A 22589-nucleotide genomic window follows, 5' to 3' on the forward strand; every position below is an offset into this window, starting at 1 on the left:
ACAGCTGGCCTTACTGCAGGGAATTGTAGTTCATCCCTTCCTGGATTCATCCTACAGATGTACAGAAAAGCTATCTGTAGGTTACATGACGCACATGTTTACTGCGAAGGAAAACATGTTTACTGCTAAATCCATTGTGCTATAGATTCACATAAACTTGATATCCGGGAGGATTTCCTCTTTAACAGAACCCTCATTGATTCAGTTTGCAGAGGAATTGCAGCCTGGGATCAGTTTACCTTGTTACCTTGTCACACTATGTTCTGGTCTGATCGCCATGTGCATTTCCGCTCAGCCTCCCCTCCCTCTCGCCACCACGCTGCCCGACAGAGCTCGCTTTGTCCCCATGGCCAGTCATCCAGTCCTAATATCCAGCCGTCACCGCGCTGCATGCTTTCAACGTGCACAGAGCTTTGAAGAAAGCTTGTGGCCTAGTAGTGACAACAAGTGGCTTTGAATAATAAGAATTAAAGCATTACATATTTTTATTATGACACCAGATAGTACAAATACATGTAAAAACACATTTGAGAATACCATGAAAATTATAAACACAAACAGCTAAAAAAACAACCATGCCTAAATCAATCAACTGAAGGGTTGGGTTACAATCAAGTTGGCTTGATACTGAAAGTGCTTAAAGTAAAAAAAGAGCAAACACATTCATATTTACCTGCATGCACCTAGCACTCAGGATTACATATCTCTCCAAATCATTTTCTTCCCATATTGTTATAAGTTCTGTGTACAAAACCGTTCCTGAGGAAACTCTTTACTAGGTAAGCTTAAAAATGACAACACATTTGTCCAAAACCTTTTGAATTCAAGCAATGTTAAAGAAGATTTGAAAAAGAACCACACTCTTACAAATGTGCGAGTACAAATGTAAAGAATACAGTGCTGTTTTCCAAATCTTACCCTCAGGTAAAATGGTAAACAGACGTTTGAAAAAGTGAGGAGCTTGAGTACAGTGTAATGATGTTTCAGGTAGAGAGATGCCATGCAAAGAGATACCATCAACTCAGAGAGCTGCTTCTATTGCATTAGCTAAAGGCACTGGTATCATGATGGAAATAACTTCATTTTGCCCACTACCAGGCACATGAAATACAATTGCTAGCTGTTAGCGCAGCTGTGCAAGCCTGGTAACTGATGGAAAGTGACTCAGTTATGAATTGTAGCTAGTGGCCGCGCCTGTGCGCTCTTGAATATGTTATCATCTCTTCCGTGCGCTGGAGCATATTAATAAAGCACCTTACAGTCACACCGTCTAAACAGACCGTAAATCACTGCCCATTAATCCCACAGAGGCAGTAGGATGCTCGGCCCTCATCGGGGCAGTGGCCACCGCTTTGTGGCCGCCACAATTAACACATTAAACACTTCAATCCTGAACTGACGTGACAATCAGCTAGCGTAATGATTAATGAATGGCTAGTGTAAAGTGTGGGCCAGCCCTAGAAATCCAAAACAAGGGAAAGTTAATCAGGATAATGATATGAAACCATCTGCATTAACATATCATTGCCACTGACAATCGCAAATTCATGGAAAGACATTCAGAAAGTGTTTTTAAGACATTATATCACAAAGTACAAACACTGTATAGTAAAAGGCACTCGTAAAAATATGAGAAGGTTTGAGCAACGTTTTTTTTGTTGTTATATTAAAGAGAGCTTCCTCTTCCCACAGCGCTATGCAGTGATGCTATCCTCTGTTTTGCCAATACACACGGTCAGTGGCTGAGTGTGATGCTGTGAATGGTGTTTGCTGAGATTTTGGCATCTGTTTCCTCCCCGCTGATCCTGAAGATCACATAGGTGTTGGGGGGGATGGTGGTGGTGGCGATCAGGGATTTGCCCAGCCAGCCCTGAGGTCCACGCTTGTACATTTTAACTGTCACCTGCAGAGAAAGACAGGAAAAGGAAATATAAATATGATAAAGGTTATAAGTGAGAGTCAGAACAGAAGAGGCTCATAAACAATATGCTGCTCTGGGATATCAGGGGCTCACGCTCGGGTCATAACCCTGACCGAGACCTCTGACTTGGCCCAGAGCTAAGCAGACACTCATGAGCTTCACATTTGACCTCTTCATGGACATGCTGTTGCTTAGTCTGGGCCTTGAAGACTGAAGGACCAGAATAAACCTACTGATCCCTCTTGGAAGGGACTGTTTTTTTTTTAAAGGGTATAAAATCTGTCAAACTTGAATTTTCACCATAGACTGTATATCTAAAGATTTCACCCAAAAGGCATTTTTTGATTTGCAGCTAATTATGACAAAGCTGCCAAAACAAAACTGGCTTTATTTTGGTTGACAAGTAAAAGACAGTATGGTAATTCAACAATTCAAACAACTTTTTTTTAAATAATGTGTAACTTTCATTGAAATGTAGTCCATAAAATTGTCTAGAAATAACTGGACATCTCTAAAAGGATCCAATTTTCAACCATATTTAAAACAGACTTTTACTAACATCGTCCTACAAATGACCAAATGTATGTTTGACGGCTGCAATTAACATTGTTCTCATTACTGGTTCACCTGTCCATTATTTTCACAGCATGTTTAGTTTATTCTTTATCGGAAAAATTCCCGTCACAATTTCAAAAAAAGGCTTGTTGCATCCTACCAACAATCAAAACAACAAAGATATTTAACCAGCATTTTTTACTCCACTTGACTTTTGCTGATTAATCTTTTGTCTATTAACGTGTTTAATCAATTATCTTCTATCAGATACACCGTGCTTTTTTAGGGTCCATTCTAGTTTGATAGTGTAGAAGGTCTACTACTGGTCAAATGTATCACGGGCTAAAGCTAGAACACATCACATCTCTTTTATACGAAGAAAATAAATGCAAGGTGATCCAGGAACCAATTAGTCATCCACAGAAATGGGATTAAAAAAAAAATACAGAAATATTTTTCACAACTAAAACATCTAGCAGCTCTTTTGGAACAGTAATGAAAACGGTAGCGTGTAACAGAATAAATATTAAATGAACCTTCTTCTCACTGTGAGCTCTTTTAATTCCCCTCTGTATCTTGAATGGAGTCATAGCTCTCTTGATTTTATGTAGGTTGTAGGGCATAATACGCTTTAACACTACATCAAAACTGCCTGTTATGTTTGAGCCTCACAATGGAAGCCTTAACTAGATTTAGACATGCAGGTAATTGAACCACATCCATTTCAAAAAGAATGCCTCGCCGCATCTCTTGTTTGGCTGCATTTACAGGGGATAACAGAGTATTACAGTGCCTTTTCACAGTTCCATTTTCTTTCACTTTAGCATTAGGCAATTTTTCAATTATGATTTTTTTCCATGTTCTTTCATCCCCGGCTCTCCATAATGTCTGGGCCTTTTAGTTAATGGTAGCGACAGTCAGAGCCCAGTGTATCGGCCCTTGTCCATTTTGCAGGTCATTGTGGAAGCCCAATAGGCCTTTTATTACGCCGACATCAAAAGGCAGATAAGCATTAGAGGTGGGGAGAATACCCTGCACTAGATATGTTCCCTCTTTCCTTTGTCTGCTATTGAAAGTGATCATTTTAATAGTGAAGAGGTTGGTGTATTTGGGGCTGATGGGAAGTGCGACACCCCTGACAGCCTACGAATATGAGCAAGTCGAAAACACAACACGAGCACACTCTCAACACCTGCACACTCTCGCTGCTAACCTAATTATCTGCAACAAAGGCCACCGCGATTTCAGACACACATCTTTCCAGCATTTACTTACTTATTACTGTGCATTAAAACAGGAGGAACAATTGTGTCTTATATTGCAGCCTTGGCCGAATGCCACATGGCTTGTATTACAATAGCATCAGACACTTCAGAATGAGTGTCTATTAATTTGGGATGCATGAAAAAATAGCTTCATGACAGCTGGTGGCAGGGAGGCGTACAAACCAACACAAAGACATCAGAGAGGGATTATTCTAACAAATCATAGCCCAAAGTAGTAGTAATTAACTAATTTGACAGAACCAAAGTTGCCCTCTATGTGGAGCAGACATAATCATCATTATATTCAAACTCGTGCAAAAAAATAAAAACTATTGTAGAGCAGCAGGAGAGACTCTGAAACACATACTGCCATGTGGGAAAGCGTCCATAAAACATTTACGAACCATTACGGCTGCACCTTCCTTTGGAATCCTTTATCCTTAATGGTGTCTTTTGAGAATACCTAAATCCTTTCTGAGAAAATTATGATTTTAAGGATATATTTTGCTAAATGTTATTTAAAGCCCTTTGCATGTATTGTTTTTCTGTAACATCATACAAAAGGCAAATCTTTGGTGATTACTTCTAGTTGTTATGAGCAAATTAAAATCGTATTTGGTTGAAATTGCATTATTTTTAGATTATAGTGAACATAGTATAGTAGAATATAATAAAATAACACGTATATTCACAACAGTCCACAATAAGAACAGGAACAGGTCAATTGTATGGAATCAATTTTTTTGTATTGGGAATGAACCAATGACACTTAGAGTTGAATAAAGGGTTGATTAGGTATTAGGTGACTAAGATTTTTTAAAATCAATTAGTAATTTCTTTATATTTTTGGATGCACGTTTCTCCAGATTTGTTGTTTAAATAAACGTATCAATCAGTCGACAACGTTTTATGAGTATTTTTCAACTAAGAATTTATATAGTTTTGGACAGCCCTTAACATTAAACCTTCAGAGACAAACAGGCTTGAATGCACAACTGTTACCAAGCAGAAAAGCTCCAGAGAAATAATGCATTATTTGAAATCAAACCAGGTTTGATTTACTGCTACATTGACTGTGTTTTGTCAAATAAAGAAAGGAAGTATGCAACCGTCTTTGGCATGAAATCAAAGAGGGGGGTTCTGTGTGGTCTAGACAAGCTGCCTGCCAGGTGAAGGTGTGTCAGGAACAGGAACTGTCACTGCACGTCACCTCTCAGCCACTTGAGGCAAGTGTCTGAGGGCAAAGACGATACTGTTTCTCAATTACAGTAGAAGAACAAAGCGTGAAGTAGCTGCTGACATTAAAACAACAACTTGCATCCTAAATATTAACCGCAAATAGATCAATAGAAACCAACTCACTTTTCACTGTGAATGTTCCACAATTTTACAAGAAACAAAACAATGTTAAGCGCAGAATGTGTGAGTGTGTGTGTGTAACACTTAATGGGGAGCACAGGACCCTTGGGGCTAAGGTTAGGTGTCACACAAAGGGCTAAGAGCTCACCTAACGTGTCTACCCCTGATCCGCCTCTCACTTTCAGTGTCGGGGGGGTCGTGTGAATGACATCACTACTCACATTTCAACGGGCCAAACTCTGTCTTCTTATTTACCGTCTGCTAATAGTCATAAATCCTGCCTTTGGTGCGCTGTTCACCTTTTACCCCCTCAACTCAAGACGACAGCTCATTCTAACATCTCCTCACAAACAGCTGATAGTGATCTCCTTAGCTCCTACCTGCAGGGAAGCTTATGGCACTGATTCTCATATTTGGTCTCAGACATCCTTTCTATAATCTACTAAACTTGTCTCATGGACTTTGCATTTGGACCATAGATGTTACTGTTTAAGTATAAAAGTGGGTTATTTGCGATCAAAGACGTGACAGGTCTGACGAACGTGAATAATGTGAAGATCTGTGTAATTGGGTAGAGACGTGTCACCACCTGTGTGTATTGCCATTCACAAAGTTCAGATTCTTCCCCCTGATAAAGTCAAAGAAATCCCAGTGGGGTATCAGTCAGCGAGGGCCGTTACCTGGAGCCATGGGTGCCGTGTTTCAGGTGAACTCTGAGTGAGCGTAACGCCACACCGACTTCAGGCGACGGGCTCTTTGTTCCACGCCGTGTCTCACCAGACACAGTAGGGAGGAACAGCGAGTTACACACCTCTGGTGCGGCAAAACACGTTTGTCGACGGGCCAAATGTGATGGAATCAGACCAATAGTAGTGTGCTGTCCTTTGGGATGGATTTAACAAGGCAATTAGGTGTGTGGTTTGGCCCACTGGGTGAATACATTAACAACCTGCAGAGAGAGGAAACACTGGATAACAGGAATTTTAAAGTTAGATTCTAGTTGGCAAAGCAATTGAAGATTTTTTAATTTTGTATTTCAATATGATTTATAAAAGATTTAAATCATTGCAAAGAATGGATCATTGCATCCTAAACTGCGGAAATAAGAAAAGGGTTTTCCTATCAATACATCTGTAGATTATTGGTTCAATTAACTGAGTAATTGTTTAGTGAATCGTCAAACAGCAACATTTTACAATGATTTAAGACAAGAATATTTGTTTTGGTATGACCGACTAATCTATTTATTAATTTAGCATATCAGAAAAAAAGAATCCCAGAATGCTATCAGCTCAATTACTGTGTTTGAAGAATGACTGACCTACTGTGGACCATCCATTAAGATGCCTAAACTTTGGTCTGGTGACATGAAATAACTGTCCATGTTAGTAACTACATTTGTCTAAAGCCATGAACGCAGAACGTGGCTGGTTGAGTTGTAAACAGCCCCGTCTCTGCTTCCAACCGATCTGCCGCAGCTAACAGGAAGCCATTAAGACTCTCTGCAATAACCATTTACATCCAGCTCATTCACCCAGCTCCGACTTTATTTTCCATCCACATAAGTGCATTTTCTGTGAGAGGTTAAAATATGAATCCCCTCCTTTTTCTCCTCAATGGGTCTGGTTGTCTGGCTGACTTGAGAGGGCACAATCTATGACTGATTTAATTTGCTCTTTACGAACATCTCTAACAGCATTAGCCCCAGAGCATACACTGACTGCCCCCATCTGACTCCATTAACTCCCAAATCAGGTTTAAAGACCATATTGATGCCGTCCGTTATTAAGGGTGATTATCAAAACAACAGACAATGGGCCAAAGTGTCTGTTAACTAGTTTATCCATAATTTCACATAACTGTAACAGATGGCAGGGCTGTCAATTTAATACTGTATCTGCTGCACACAGCGGCCACACACTGTCTGGATATGCAGCAGATTAGCCTTCACATTAAAAGAACGATAGTCTGCTCACAGGTGGTCACAGGAAATGGAGCAAGCACACAAAACAAACTGCGATATTAAATGTCAAACATAGAAGTGCATCAATTTGGGATAAACAGTACGAACTTGCTAATTACCAGCTGGTGTTTTTAGCCGGGTCTTTTTTTGTAATAAAAAAGAAAGCCAGAGATAAAAAATTCTAATGTCGCCGTTCAGTCCACTTCACCACCTTTATTCTCCTCAATTAACGAGAATGGCTTTTGAAACTGTAATTAAGTGTCTCTGCTCCACTCGGCCTCTTCATTATTCATGAATCCCTATTGATCATATCTTACAAGCTATACTGTGGGGATCACTGTAATATCCTGAATCCCCCAAACAAATAGCTGAGCTTGCCGAGTTCAAATTAACATCTTGGCCGGTGACCAAAGGAAAGTTTCTCTTAGATAATACATTTAGCATTTGATGCTTAATTGGATGATGTCAGAGACTCATCAAAATATGGTATGAAGCCTATATGGTCTTATTAAATGTACAATAGCAAAGGTCTGAACAGTAATTCAATATTATCGACTATTGAACTTCACTGAAGACTATTGTAAGAAACAGTTATTTTAATTACCGCTTAATCTGCACACCATTTGCATATTAATAATTGTGTCAATAAAATGTCAGGAAATAGGGAAAAATGCTGATTTCAATTTCCAAAAGCACAAAGAAATATTCATACTGGTTGTTTCATCTAAATCACTGTTTAAAACTCAAAGGTATTCAGTATATGACAAAGAAAGGCATCTAATCCTCATGTTTGATGGTGCTGTAAGAGAATATATATTTGTTCTTGAAAAAGGATGAGATATTTTAGATATTTATAAATAGTTAATTATTGTAAAAAAAACATTCATAAATATGATATGAGTACGGTCTTTCTTTTGTTTTTTTGCATAGTAAGTTGTAATGCATGTCGTATACAATGTAACCGTATAATCATACAACATTTGTGGGTATTACATAAAGTATTACCTACTCTGTGTCTTGCACAACTGTAGCTCATTCCACATTCAAAGGAATTATTTTGTAATGAATATTAATGGTATGGAGTTTTATTTTAAACATGTATTCAAATTTACTGAAACTCTATCTCCACCTGTGTTAAGTAGGAATGTGTAAAACATGAACTCTACTGGTTGATGTTTAACTAAATTAACAAAAGAGCGCATGAAGAGCCCTTTAAAAATGACTGGTTTTACATGCTGGGTTATGAATTTGCAGGAAATGCATTGAGTCATCTTCAAATTGACAGATGCACAATCTCTCCACAGGACTCTTCACTGTGGCATAGTGCTCGAGTGAAAAAATAAATGTTACCAAGTTTAATCACACGCTATTACAAGGCAGCTTATATCATTGCCTTCCACTGTGTAAGTGCGGGTGTCTTCACTAGTTCATTACCGACACTTGTGATTCTGCAGCACCCTTCTCATGTGTAATTGCATGGTTAGCTTTCCTCTGTAGCTTCCTACACACACTCTGCTGAAAATTATTTCCAATTCCAGTTTTCTTTTTCGAGAGCGACAGCAATTACAGAAATCTGAACATCCTGGTGATTTCCACACAATTTTTATTTTTGTTGAAACTAATAGTTATTTCTTTCTGGGATGTTCTCCAGAATCTCATCTTTGGTACATAAATCATCCTTCCATCAAGTTTCAATTGGGTAGTCGTTAATCTTAAACCATCAAATGTGGTGAAACAACTTTAAGTATCTTTTTCTTGGTTCACGTCTGTTAAACTAAAATGACTGTTGTTTCTGTGGCCAAAAAGCATCCATTCAAGAACACAGCTTTCAGCCATGTTTATATCGGTTTGTTTGCTTAGGAAATTACATGAAGGCGCATACAAAAGCCAAATATGTGAATAACTAGTATAAATTCATTATAATCAATAGTAAGGGGTACTGCATATATTTTTATTTCAATGCCAAAATACGTTTTTCTCTATATAAAAAAACTGAAAAGCTGCAGTGTCTACCAATATCATCCATTTAGACAGCACAATGTGCAGGCTTTGTAAATGGCCAGCTCCTGGCCTTTTGTGTGCTTCCATTCATTATCACCACAAAGCGGTTGATGTCTCCCCTCTCTGCCTTCTCTGTGCTAAGCACCGAGCGCAGGTTGATGTCTCCCCTGTCTCCCTTCTCTGTGCTAAGCACCGAGCGCACAGCACTGTCCATTACAGGCGGTGACGCGTGCAGCCTGGGAGACGGCCCAACAGAGAGGAATGTTAAAGTTAAAGCGGAGTTAAATTAACAAGCTATACCTCCGTGTGGAATCTGCAGCCAGTCCGAGAGACAAGCAGTAGCTACGGTAACCGGGGTCTTGTTATTTGTTAGCCGGGATGTTGGGGGTGCATCCACAGGGTGGAGTAGTCATGTTACGCTCGTAGGAACTCAATTGTTGTCTCACGCTTTGCAATTAGTAGACACTCTATAGGCTCAACGTGAGCGAGGAGACTTTTTTTTTTTAAAACACAGTGTTTCTATTTCTACTCCTGAATAAAGTGGATTATATAAACTGGTAGAAAGAGACCTCATGAAACATTCAAATTTCAGAATGGGAGACGACATGAAGATGAACAACGTTAGTAACCCGCACTTTAAATTATGACATAAAGATCTTTAGCTCTTTCTCTCTCTCCCTAACACACACAGACACACACACACACACAAACCAAATGTAATTACTCCTCAATCCATACAAATTGAATGAAGCCAGAACCGCGGACTAAGAATATAGACCATAATTAATAAATTACAGCCACTCTACTCAATCATTCTCCACTTTGGGGACATGTAGACATCCCATTCTCCGCAGAGTAATTGACCGAGGAACAGAAAACACACCTTGTGCCTCCACGGTGGCTTTGTGGATGCATCTGCTGCCACCCTCTTTCAACCAAACAGACGCCTGAGTGAAACTGTGGGTCATATCGCAGATCTGCTATCCGGTGTGTTTACAAGTAACAAATCAAAAGCATGCATTATTTCGGGGCACTGAAAATACGCCTGGGGGAGCTATCGGGTTTCTTTGCCTCCCCCCCAAGCTTCCCCTCGCAGCTGCTACACACGAGCTAAGACCTTTTTTTTTTTCTTAAGATGGAGTGGCTGACATTCAAGATCAAAGGAGAACATATTTTCCTTAATTTTTTAGTACAAATGCAATGGCAAAGTCCATGTTTTTTGGCGGTTATTACACCTAAATGCTTGGAGTCAATGGATAATGGGAAACACATCAAGTATTACCCCCTGTCTAATGTATTACCACATATTAAGCCTGCTAAACAGAGACCTTATTTACCATATCCAAGTCACGTTTCTTAGTAAAATATGGGGAGGGGGTTTTGCCTCACACTCCATTTACAAATACTTCTTTGAAAATAATATATTTTGTTGTCGCCGTGTGTGTCCCCTTGGGCTACAAAAGGGCCCGCTGGAGACTGTCTAATGATCGCTGGGTCATGTATCAAATACACAGCAGCTGGAGGCAGGAGGGGAGAGTACATACAGTCTGGATATTTGGGGTGGGGGGGTGGGGGTAAACTAAAGCCTGAGTGGAGTCTGTAAGGAAAGCCCAGACTGTTGGGGTCCTGATGGGTGGGTACGAAATCTGTAATGGATGCTGACCGGGGGTCGTACCCACTGGACCCAAGAGCTCTGACCTTTGACTGTCTAACAATTACTTCATTCAACAACTCATTTCCCTAACAAGCAGTACTGATTCACTGTTGCACCAGCAACAAAAAACAATGTTTGTGAAGGATTTAAAATATCACCAAAAGCAGTTATAATTTTGTGTGAATATTATAAGCACTCTGATTCGATCACTGTGACATACTGTAGTCAGTTAAGATTTCCTTTTATGCTACCAGATGAGACACCATGCAACTAATTAGCCAAATCATTACCTCACAAAAACATAAACAATAATTATCAACCGACCTGATAATATGGAGAGCCCAAATTATGCTTATTCACATTCAATGACTTGATTCAATCAATGAGCTAATGAGGACCTCGCAGGCAAAGAGAGTGACTTCTCTCAATAACAAACTGAAGAGTTAGGGTAGTAATTAACACCGGAGCGTTAATTTCAAATTAACTGACAGAGCTTAAGCACTAGAGCAAAACATGTTTTTAAAACATTAAAAAAAGGCACATCCTGCTTTTTATTATGAAAATAAAATCAGTCTAATTGCTTGACTTCTTAATAAATATAACCTACAATTATTTGGTCTTAACATTCATAACATTATTTGATACTGTAATACCGTAGATTCTATGAAATGTCTCATGACCTAAATTGTATTGTAATTATTTTATTTTATTTATATACACAGTAATATCTTGACATTTTCTAAATAAAAAAAAATGGCTTTAATGTTTTTTTCCCCATAACATTTGAATGACTGTAATGTTCTGCAATCTTTTGCAATACTCAACCCTGTGATTCTCCAGTCTCAACCATAGGTCTCAACAAGAGGGGGATTCCTGAAAGCTGAGACAGTCATAAAGTAATACTGCCACCTGCTGGACCTTTGGTTCATATTATTACTTAAAGCCGTAAATGCAGCACTAATCTCTCATTTACAGACGGCCCTTCTGGTCCTGATAGCCCTTCAGAGTGGACTGACCTGTGGAGCGTGTCCCAGCAGGGCCCACAGCGAATCAGCCGACAGGGTCTTGAGTCTGGAAAACTCCAGCGTGTCTGTCTCCTGCCGGTTGAGAGCGATGTACTTGCAGCCCTGGAAGTCTCCTTTCAGCTGCTCGCCACAGTGCAGGCGCAACAGATCCCACGTCCCCACCCTCCTCAGGACCTCCCGCACTGACTCCATCTGCCTGTACGACAGATGACCTGCAGGACAACACACAACATAACAGAAGTTGACCTAGCATTCCTGTCAGAAACGGGATTATCTAATCCTATTCTGTGGTGAAATTCATTATAATGTTAAAAAAAATCCAATATCACAAAGTCGGGTTATTGAGTACTCAAAGTGTTTTTTTATCAATGAAACAAATGTTTTATGTCGGCAAGATCATTTTCGTATTTTGGGGGAATTTTGTTGTCTTTTCTTAGAGGGTCAAGAGAAAATAAATGATATGAAATGATTAGAGATGAATGGGATGACATGCAACAAATGCTACCTGAAAATGTAAACCAGGGAACAATTAGATTAATGGTCAGCGCCTTGTTTCAAAGACTATATATCGTTTTATTTTCGAGACATGATTAGGTGGGCCACTGCTCTACAATGAAGAAACCTGCTTATTTATTTATAAAAAATGTGCTTATACAAAGTGGATTAGTATTGAAAACATGCAAATTCAACAACTGTTCTTTATACCTACACAGCAGTCCTTTTCATTCTGTCTAAGTTTAAAAGCATCTGATTTAAAAACAAGCATCCACTAGCAGATTACTTCAGTATTAGAACATATATTAAGTCCCTTTAAGTATTCATGTTTATCTTTTAGCAAACCACTCACCAGAGAGCCAGGATGGAGTCAGAGAGTCGGACATCCATGCCATGTAGCCCGCCCTGAAAGATCTGAGGAAGTTGTCTATTTGGCTTTGGAGGACCAGCTCCCTCTTCTTCCTCAGCTCCTCGTCCAGCTCGCAGTCTGGGGAGAGGAAGATAACCCTGGGGAAGAAGAGGCTTTGGTGCACTGACACTCCACTTCGCTTCAAATGGCCACAGAAGTTCGCCGTCTTGGTCTACAGAGGAAGAGTTTAGGAATGCAAGTTATGCAGCTGTTATTCATAAATGTTCTGCTGATAGTTTAATTGGCTAATTATATAACTCCAGGACTAGATTCACCCAAAAAAGATACATTTGCCATATTGTTTATACAGGTTGCCTCTGTGCTTAACAAATATATAATTACCTAGAGACACACAAATGCAGATGTCTAATCCTAAGTGTCTAAAGAGACCCACTAAATTATACAACTTTTAATTAGCACATACGTTGGAGCTGTATCTGCTTTGTGTTGATTATTGAAGTTAATATGTCCAATTCAAGCAGAACTCTTTAAATAATGCAGTGTGTGTTTGCCATCAGACTCTTCTGTCAAGCTCCCAGTCTAAATTGAGCGTCTATAGAGATGGAAATGAATGACTCCTAACAGACCCAAGCACATAAGGTGACAGCTGTGTTTAGGCACCTGCCTGCTTTCACCCCCCCACATCCACCCCCCTTTCAGCATAATTATAGCCTTTCAAATGAAGAGCAACCACTTGGGAAGTTTAGGAAGCCTCGCTGTAGTGTTTGAAATTTCCATATAAATTGTTGTGGTGACTCAGAGTCTCTTCACCCGGCTGGAGTTCGGATGAAAACAATGTCCCGGACAATTGGTTGGACCTTGGACACAAGTATGCCAGACAGTTTGACATTTAGGTTTTCACGATGGCATTTCAACGTTACAGCTGAATTTTGTTTTACCTTGATAGCTTTGAGGGGATCCTCAATCTGCTCAATGCAGGTATTGGTTATGTTTTGGTCCTCTTCCTTCACTTGCAAATGCCAGTTCTGGTTGTGAGCGGACACCGTGCCTCTCCAGGGTTTCACATCTATGCAGAAGATCCCCTGGCCTTAATGAAAAGAAGACAAGTGAAGATTTAAAGACTCAGCGTAATAGTATAAAACCAGATAATGTAGCTAATACTTTTCTTAAGGCCTCAAGGCAAAAATTGATTAAATCTTACATCACATATCATCTTATATAACCACAGTGATATGTATTGTGATATTGCTAGATGTATGAATGGCTAGAGTGGAGTTAACACAGAACAATATGAACCGTCTTAAATAAAGTGACCTTTTACAGCTTAACCTCGGAAATAGATAATGTCGTGATCACATTTGTCAAACTTTCCAACTAATCTGTGAAAAGAAAATAATACAATTAAGGACGTCTGAATTCCATTTAGCTACTTTAGTTCAAGCATTGTAAGTCGCTTGTTGGTACACTGTCATGGCTTACAGGGGCATTGATTTGAGCCATCAATAATGGTACCAGTAGCTTTTTTTTTTACTTTGATATAATGTTTGCTGTAAAAAAACTCTTCACTGCACTTCACAACATTCATTTTGATTCATATACCACAATATCAGTATTATAGATTTGTTGCACAGATGTATCATGTAATGCCATTTTTTATTCGAGATACCAACCTGTGAGGATAACAATGTTTATGTCATCTTTGGCAGACTGCAGCTTGTCAGGGATACGCAGATTGCAGTAAACATCTTCCTTTCTTATTCCAGTGAGTTTTCTACAGTGAATACATAGAAAAAGGAAATAAGTTCCTGGGTTATTTTCTGTAACACTTTTTAAAGCTTCATATCATTTTTTTATATTGGCCACTAAGGGGCAGTGGAACAAGCTATCATCATAAAATGTACATTTTATGACATTTTTTGTGTTACAAAACTGTTAGCATTTCCAACAGACATAAAACATTTTGATTGCAATATCTGGCTCTTTAGCTGCTCAATTCTCAACTATGTTCACCAGCTAAACTGTGTCTGTCGGGTGTTAAATACTGGTCAGGTAGTGTACGACAGCAGGATTATCAGGTTTAATGAGAATAGAAAAGCAAGGTGGCAGCTGTAAAATAAAAAACAATATGGTAAAACACTGAAGAGGTAAAGTGAACTCCCTGTGGTTTCATCACAACTTCAAACATCCCTTTCAAATTATACATTCTTCATATACAAATATGTATTTACTAATGCAGTTATAATGTCCAAAGGACTTACCTGACATGTTGAATAAAGTCAGGTAGTTTAGGTGTCCGGTGTGGGCTCTGGTCCTGGACACTTTCAGGAGATTTGGAGATGATATGGGTAAACAGGCTTCCAAGCTGAGACATTATATTCTTTATCTGAAAAAATTAAATATATATTATGACATTTAACTGACTAAGCAGTTTGACTAAGAGAGAAAATAGGCCTATCCAGTGAAAGAACATACACACTGAAGGAAATAAATAGCTGTAAATGTTTGGATTCCATTAGTTACCTACTGCAGGACTTGAATGTCAACAGTGTTTAGAACATGGTGTTCTATTAACATACCAAGAGTTTGACTATAAACACCATCAGCATTGTTGTTATGTTATGCTTTAACAGCCTCCTGAAAGCATGCTAACTGCTACATTGCTACTTGTTACATCTTTGTTGACAACATATGAACGCTGTAATTTGAAGTTGAGGACACTGTGGAGAGAACAAAGAACAAAATACATGCCTGGCACGAGCTCTGAAACACAAACAATACATACTGAGGAAGTCTCGCACCGTTCAAGAGCAAAGATGAGGCAGTTCAGCTCGACATTTTACACGACGTTAACGTACTTCTACTGGTCTTTTTCCAAATGATGAGCAATGTAACTCTATGAAGGAAAGCTGTTTCACAATTCCACCGCCCCCCCTTTCTCCCCAGCTGCACTTCCAGCGTTCCTGGAAGACGTAAACAACATACCACGTGCACCACCTGCAGGATCATGTTACGACATGACGTCAGGACACGTCACTCGTCCCAGCAGTGTTTTTGGGATGCATTTAGGGAACAATTCCTGTTATTTCCATGTGATGTCCAGCTGATGCTTTGGACTGAGAAATATATTTGACAAAATGTTATGGAAAGAAATGCAGTACAACAACACCACAGTGGATACATAATCCACAAATAAACTACATGTGATATGCATGTAAACAAGAAGTATTTGCAGATGAATACTCATGGTTGGCTTGGTAGTAATGGATCACATGCAATCAAGATTACGTAATCACCAAAAACAGGTGAAAATATATAGTTGGCTGCACATTACGAAATTATGTTCTGCTGTATGTCAAAACAGGTTCCTCTTGCCAGTTTGCCTGTTTTGTTATTGGTGTCTTTTTTATTATGATTTATGGAGAGTCAAGATTTGATTCCTTATTATTTACATTGAAAAGCCTATAGTCTCCAAAGTACCTAAACTACTACAGCTTTAAGAGAAATTGAATAAACAACATTATGAGGTTTTATCATTATGTCACACAATGCAGGAGTTGTAGTTCAGTGCAAGCTACGCTACATATATGATCACAACTAGGATTTGAGGTGAGAGGAAAATAAGTCATAATGTTAATGTTTGGCCGTAACAGAGAAATAAGGAAAAATATAGAGCAATATAGTTGCTTCACTGTTTTGGTATTGTTGGATTACATGACACATCATAATCATACTCCAATTTATTCTAATCTATATGATTAATTGTATGATAAAGCTGTGTTAAATGATAGTGAAATTAATGAATACAAATATTATTCACTGCCTTGACAGTACAAAGGGCAGACTTAATACAATAGAGAAAAGTAGTTGACTAATAAGACTTTATATTTCTAAGCATATATAAGAACACTTGTGAAATGAACTGCATATGGTGTTTTTCCTCTGAGCTTAGTATTTGCTTCCACATAAAGCAGGATCCTCACATCCTGTTTGAAATACATAGAGGATATTAAAAAAGTGATGAAGAATATTTAATTCACAAGAAAATACACACGGAATATCTCAATGTGGTGATAAACAATATCCTGATAGCACAACATACCATGAAAGAGCTTAATATCAAGAGCAGATAGCCAAATCAGCTCATATGGGCTCAATGGAAGCCAATAAACAGAGGTAGTCTGCCTCTCCTGACCTTCACTTCTGGGGGGAGATCGGAGCGATAAAGCAGGCGCAACCTCAATAAAATCCTTACAATGGAGTGAAATAAATAGATATTAAATTAAATCAGAGTCAATACCGGCTGAACTGCCGCAGGAATTCGAGAACAAAAGCTTCTTTGTGCAGTTTAATATTTTCTACAATCAGCGCCTCAAAATACATTTCCAATCATTTTCATCTTGTGCCTTCACATATCAACGCATCTTGTATTGGAACTTGCAAATGACGTGTGTGTGTGTGTGTGTGTGTGTGTGTGTGTGTGTGTGTGTGTGTGTGTGTGTGTGTGTGTGTGTGTGTGTGTGTGTGTGTGTGTGTGTGTGTGTGTGTGTGTGTGTGTGTGTGTGTGTGTGTGTGTGTGTGTGTGTGTGTGTGTGTGTGTGTGTGAGCAGCCACGTTTAGATATTAAATGTGCCTTGTGCTCCTAGTTTGGCCTTTTCATTTGAAGTTAATATCAAATTCATAATCTGTCTCATCTCTGACTGTCCGCTGAGGAGGAGTGTCAAACATTGTCATCATGAGTGCATGAACACACTTTACCCTGGCTAGAAACATGATATTAAGGCATTGAGGCTATGTATGAAGAAGTATTTCGCAGATGGATTAGCAACTGCTTATTTTGGAGTCATTATACATACTACTGCTGCAAGACTCATGTTAATGTCTTCAGTCTGTTGTCATGGGCTGAAAACAGGCCCACTTCAGGTCCACTGGAGTGCTTTCTGAAGCCTTGGTTCTACCAGCATGAATGCCATTTTCACCTAATGCACCTGAAGAGCTCTGCTATGTGTGTGCGGAGTTGCTGAGGGGTTTTCAGGTCCCCTCTGAAGTGTAATTAGTCATCAGGGTTCTTACCTGGGGGGCTCATCTACTATTGTATAGAGGGCTTAGTAACCTTATGGAAACAAGCATAATCTTGAGAAGGATAGTGGTATGAATTTCATGTTTTTTCACAATCTGTCATACAAGCAGATCAGTTTTAGTTCTGTAAAAGAAAAAGATAATTTCTCACCCTCATGATATTTCCATTTTCAATCTTTCAATTCAAATATCTCATTTGCAGAAGTAATGGTTACATGACACGGCTGATGCTCTGCTCACTAATTTTTGCTCTTTTCCTTTGAATTATTGATATGAGAGATTCTCCATATGCTCTCAGAGAATTCTTGTCCATTCCCTTTTTTTTCAGAGAGAATTTGCATTTTACAGTGAAGAGTATAAAGAGCTTAACTGCCCCCAATCAAACCAGGTGATTTAAAGCATGTCTAATCAAGTTGTTTAATAGGGGTTGCAGCTGGATGACCTGAAGTAAATCGTCTGAACATTTTCCTGGGTCTCAATCACCTGTATAATTAGGACAATCTCACCTGATAACCATGGGTGCTGAAAAGAGGTTTTCAAAATAAGGCTCTGAAAATGAGTTATAATAACTCTATTGGTGTTTTTGCTAAAAACCTAAATGCTAAAATGATAACAAACATGATAACCAATAATCCTATTGATATAATAAACCCAGTTAAACCTGGGCTCAAAAAGGAAGCTTGAAATTGTAAAACATAAATTGGTATCGACCTTGGAGAGCCTTCTTTGTGACTAGCCTGCCTCAGTAATTAGTTATGCCATATGAAGAGGTCATTTGTATGCTAAAGTTTAATTGTTCAATTATCACTGGATGTGAGAGGAGGCCTTGATGCCATTTCATCATGTTTGAAAATAGTGTTGAACCCCTCATGCCACATATTGTAATAGTTGGCAATTACAGAGAGAGCCCTCTAACTAAGTTGATTGCTGCAGGCTGGCCCCGCTGAAAGCCTCTGCTACCTGCCGGGTGAGTCGTTGTCAGTGAAGAGTCCGTCCATTCAGCCGCTGAGCTGAACCTGCCCTGCTCTCTGTGGAAAACTCCTACACCAGCAGCTGACAGACAGCATAAACACCAACTGTATAAGTGCTGAGGAGGACAACATGTTAAAACAACATTATTACAAAAAGAAGAGAAGATTAACTGAGAATTCATTGTAGGAGAATTTGTTACTTCAGGGTATAAACGGAGAGGGAAACTAGCTCACATGAACAATGATCCTCAGCATCTTTCATCAGCAAACTGTTTCAAATAACATATTTTACAGCCTAGTCCTCCACTGCATTCAATCTGGAAATGTGTGCATGTTTACTGAATGCAGCTTGTATTATGGCCAACACCATTGCAACTTAAAAATAAGCGTGACTAACTTATTTCAGGATTTATAATTGTATTAATGTCAAACAAATGTTGTTTTTCAAACAACAATAATTCCACAGTGGAATGTTCTTAAAGAAGCCTAGAGTTGCCATCTACAGGCGGCTATGAAACGAGACAATAAAAAGCATCTAACTACCGGAAGCAGAGCTCAAGAATGTAGTGTTTGAATTAAGAATGAAACCAAAATCAACAAACATTTCAGTATACTGTTAAGTTAATAAGCTAAGTGAAAAAAAGTACCTAAAAGACGCTGAATTAAATTTGATAGATATGTCATTTAGGCTCTACAGGAAGTAAGCAAAGAAGAAATAGAAGTGTGTCTCTGTTTTGGGTGTATGTAATACAAGTGATACATTTACCATTTTATTACAACTGCAGCAATAAGTTAGTGATCACCTCAATCAATGATCGATCAATGTTTATTTATATAGCCCAATATCACAAATGTTACATTTGTCTCAGTGGACTTCACAGTTTGTACAGAATATCAATATGACAAAATGACACCCTCTGTCCTTGGAGCCTCACATCGTGCAAGGAAAAACTTCCAAAAAAAACCCACAAACCCCATCACCTGGGCTGATGATCAATGATCATGGTTTCATTCTTTTTAGGGACCCAGATGGGAATCCAGGAGACAAAAGAGGCCCTTCACTCTCACCCAGCAGCTTCCTAAGATTCTCATTAGCGTGCTAAATTGAGCCATATGTGTCCACTTTGTAATTAGCGCCTACAAAACCAAGGGTGACACAATGTCTTTTATAAAGAAAAGGTCAACCATGTTCCCAACAAGAATTATAACAACACAGGAAGTGTGATCATTTTGGTTCTTTTTATATACGGATAAAGACAGCTCTTGTTTGTATATTGTATTTTTCTATTTCATGTAAGCTTGAAGAGAGATTTGATACATAAATCAACATTCTTTAAATGTGTTGAATATTAAAGCCATTGTCCATGGAACAGCAGATAACTTTTTTCTAATTCTACACTCTGTTAAGGGCCCTTTTAAACTGTAATATTGAGAACTCCTGCACGTTAAATACTGTGGGAATCTGAATCTTAGTCTGTATGGATCAACATAAAAAAAAAAAACAGTTTTCTTCAAAGAAGATTTTCCATTCTTGGTGCGGTTAAATGTGGTCAAATATAAGCTATTAGAAGTCAGGGTTATATAATCCAGGTTCGTTTTCATTTAGGCGAGGAAACACTGTAAACATTCTTCTTCACTTGAACAACATATGGCAGAGACAGCCCCTTTGATGAGTGATTTGTAAAACCAGAGGTACAACAACAGGTATTTTCAGCTCTCCCCCAACAGTAAATGCCCCTTTCATGTTCCTCCAACTTGGTACTCACAATCTGAAACAAGGGTGCAATTGTGGTTGTCACCAAACAATGACATTTTTTCTTTCTTTCTTTCTGAAATCCCCATATCATCTCTACACAGATGAGCAATTTGTCTGTCATGAGAGCAGGGGCATTGACCCATTTCGGGCCTATTTCCCTGACAACACTGTTATTAGCGGTAAGCCGAGCCAGTGGCAAATGAATCTGCCTACTGTTCAAGAGGCCAGGGCTCTTTTCAGCGATTAATTTGATAAATATATTAATTATGAATCTGGATGACAGTACAATCAGATTGTCAGGCTTCCAGACTTGGCCTTTGTGATAAGTCTGCTTTGAGATTGGGTCTCCTCGAGTTTCAGGAGCTGTCATCCCCAGGGCTCAGCCTCTTATCAGCGCCTGACCCATTCACTCGGTAATTTCCTGTGTGTTGTAATTAAATGGAGGCTTTCTGATTGCAAGTGACTCTCTTTAAGAGGAGCTTCTTGGGTTTCAGGTGAAAGGGATGGTCAATGGACTGGCTGTCTCCCCTCTCTCTGCGGGACGTTTGCCTCTAATACATCTGCTGCAATGTGGAACTGTTGTTGATGATTTATGCAGGAGAAGAACCTCCTTAAATCTTTATTCAAAATGTTTTTTTAATATGAAGCATCATTTTCAAAGAAAGAAAAAGATACATTTAATATAGACAATAATATTTCCAAAGGACACTAGAAAAACAATTTTCAAATGACAAAAATAATCACAAAATAATGTTAAAAAAATAAATGGAAATAGTACAAATAAATGTAGTTAGAAAAACATAGCAATAATAATTATTATAATGACTACAATAAAAGGGACTCAAGAAGAAAAATCAATAAATAGCAGTGCAATAATACAAATACATAAAACATAATACATCAAAACAAGACATAATAATATACAAAAGTGTAAAATATTAATAATAATTATGAAACTCTTTATAATAAAATACTATTACATTTGTGACTTCACCCTCAAATCAGAAACGCTGACAAACAATACAATAGGTAACGTTTTTTTCTTCTTGCTGACCCTCAAGTTCACTCAATAACGAAACACTGATAACTCTACTTTCTCTGAATTATGGTGTGTTTATTAGCATAGTGGGAGATTTTTTCGACACCGCTTGGAAGTTTAGGAAATCCTCTGCTTGCTGCTGACAGTGGATTATGGACATTTACTGTGTGCTGAATCTGCATGTCCATCTCTCATCGGATACTGTTACAGAGCTGGCAGACAGACATCCTGAGCCCCAGCACTCCTCCCTCCGTATTGTCTGACATGTGGCTGCAAGGCAATGGAAGGGTTAAACCAAGCCAAAGCAAATATAATACAAGGTGCTGCAGAACCAAATGCAGAAAAGTCTGGATCTCTCAAAATTACACATGTCTATCATACAATGAAAGATAAAACAGTCATATATAATTTACAAGTGTCATCTAAACTGAAAAGGAACAAATATTGTATCAAAAAAAATTCCTCACTGCTTCACAACCTGTATTAATCGGTGACATGAGTCACAACATACACTGAAAAAACTGAAACGTTGATTTCAACTAACCTAATAAAGTTATGTTGAATGTGTTGACTATAATACATGTAATTAATGTTAATGTTTCAGTTTTTTCAGTGTAACAGGATGTGATGGTTCAATACTTATCTTAACTTTGATAATAGGCAAAACTTTGGAGGGCCAAATTTGCACACATTTACTGAGTTCCATGATTTTCTTTTTCCATTCACTCGTGGTAAAACACTTAATTCTCTAAGAGTGGGATCCAAATTAAAGCTGGAATTAATTTGGCTGCGCTGCCTCTAGAGGCACAAAAGGTTTGCCTGCCGTCCTCTTTCAGTTTTCCTCTCTGGTATAACCGGGGCCTATCATTAAAACCCATTTTCTTCATACGGTCTGTGAGCGCCATTAATTCAGAGAGTGGGAGCCATTATGGAGCTAGTGGCTCCCGGGGTAGCACTGGGGGAGAGGTGGGGCTGTGGCTTTTCAACATTAATGGCCCCCATGTGTGCCTGCTAGTAATCTCAACAAGGAGTGAAGTGGCTTCATCCAGGCTGCAGGAGCAGGGCGATGGCTCCCAAAACACTGCAGGGATTAAATGGAGTTTTGTCTTGGGGCCCTTTTACTCTGACCTACGACATTT

General features: G+C 38.8%; 1 protein-coding gene across 1 annotated transcript; it reads right to left on the reverse strand.

The window, feature by feature from the left end:
• Positions 1-467: 467 nt before the first annotated feature.
• Positions 468-15578, reverse strand: LOC307024439 (uncharacterized protein). The gene is made up of 7 exons (XM_079658528.1): positions 15391-15578; positions 14867-14991; positions 14279-14379; positions 13547-13695; positions 12591-12819; positions 11735-11955; positions 468-1903 (listed from the first exon to the last, which is right to left on the reverse strand). The coding sequence occupies exons 2-7, from the start codon at positions 14977-14979 to the stop codon at positions 1736-1738; spliced, it is 981 nt and encodes a 326-aa protein (XP_079514654.1). The 5' UTR covers positions 14980-14991; positions 15391-15578; the 3' UTR covers positions 468-1735.
• Between the last annotated feature and the right edge of the window lie 7011 nt (positions 15579-22589).

This window comes from Notothenia rossii (assembly GCF_949606895.1).
Source record: "Notothenia rossii genome assembly, chromosome: 11".
Classification (NCBI taxonomy): Eukaryota; Metazoa; Chordata; class Actinopteri; order Perciformes; family Nototheniidae; genus Notothenia; species Notothenia rossii.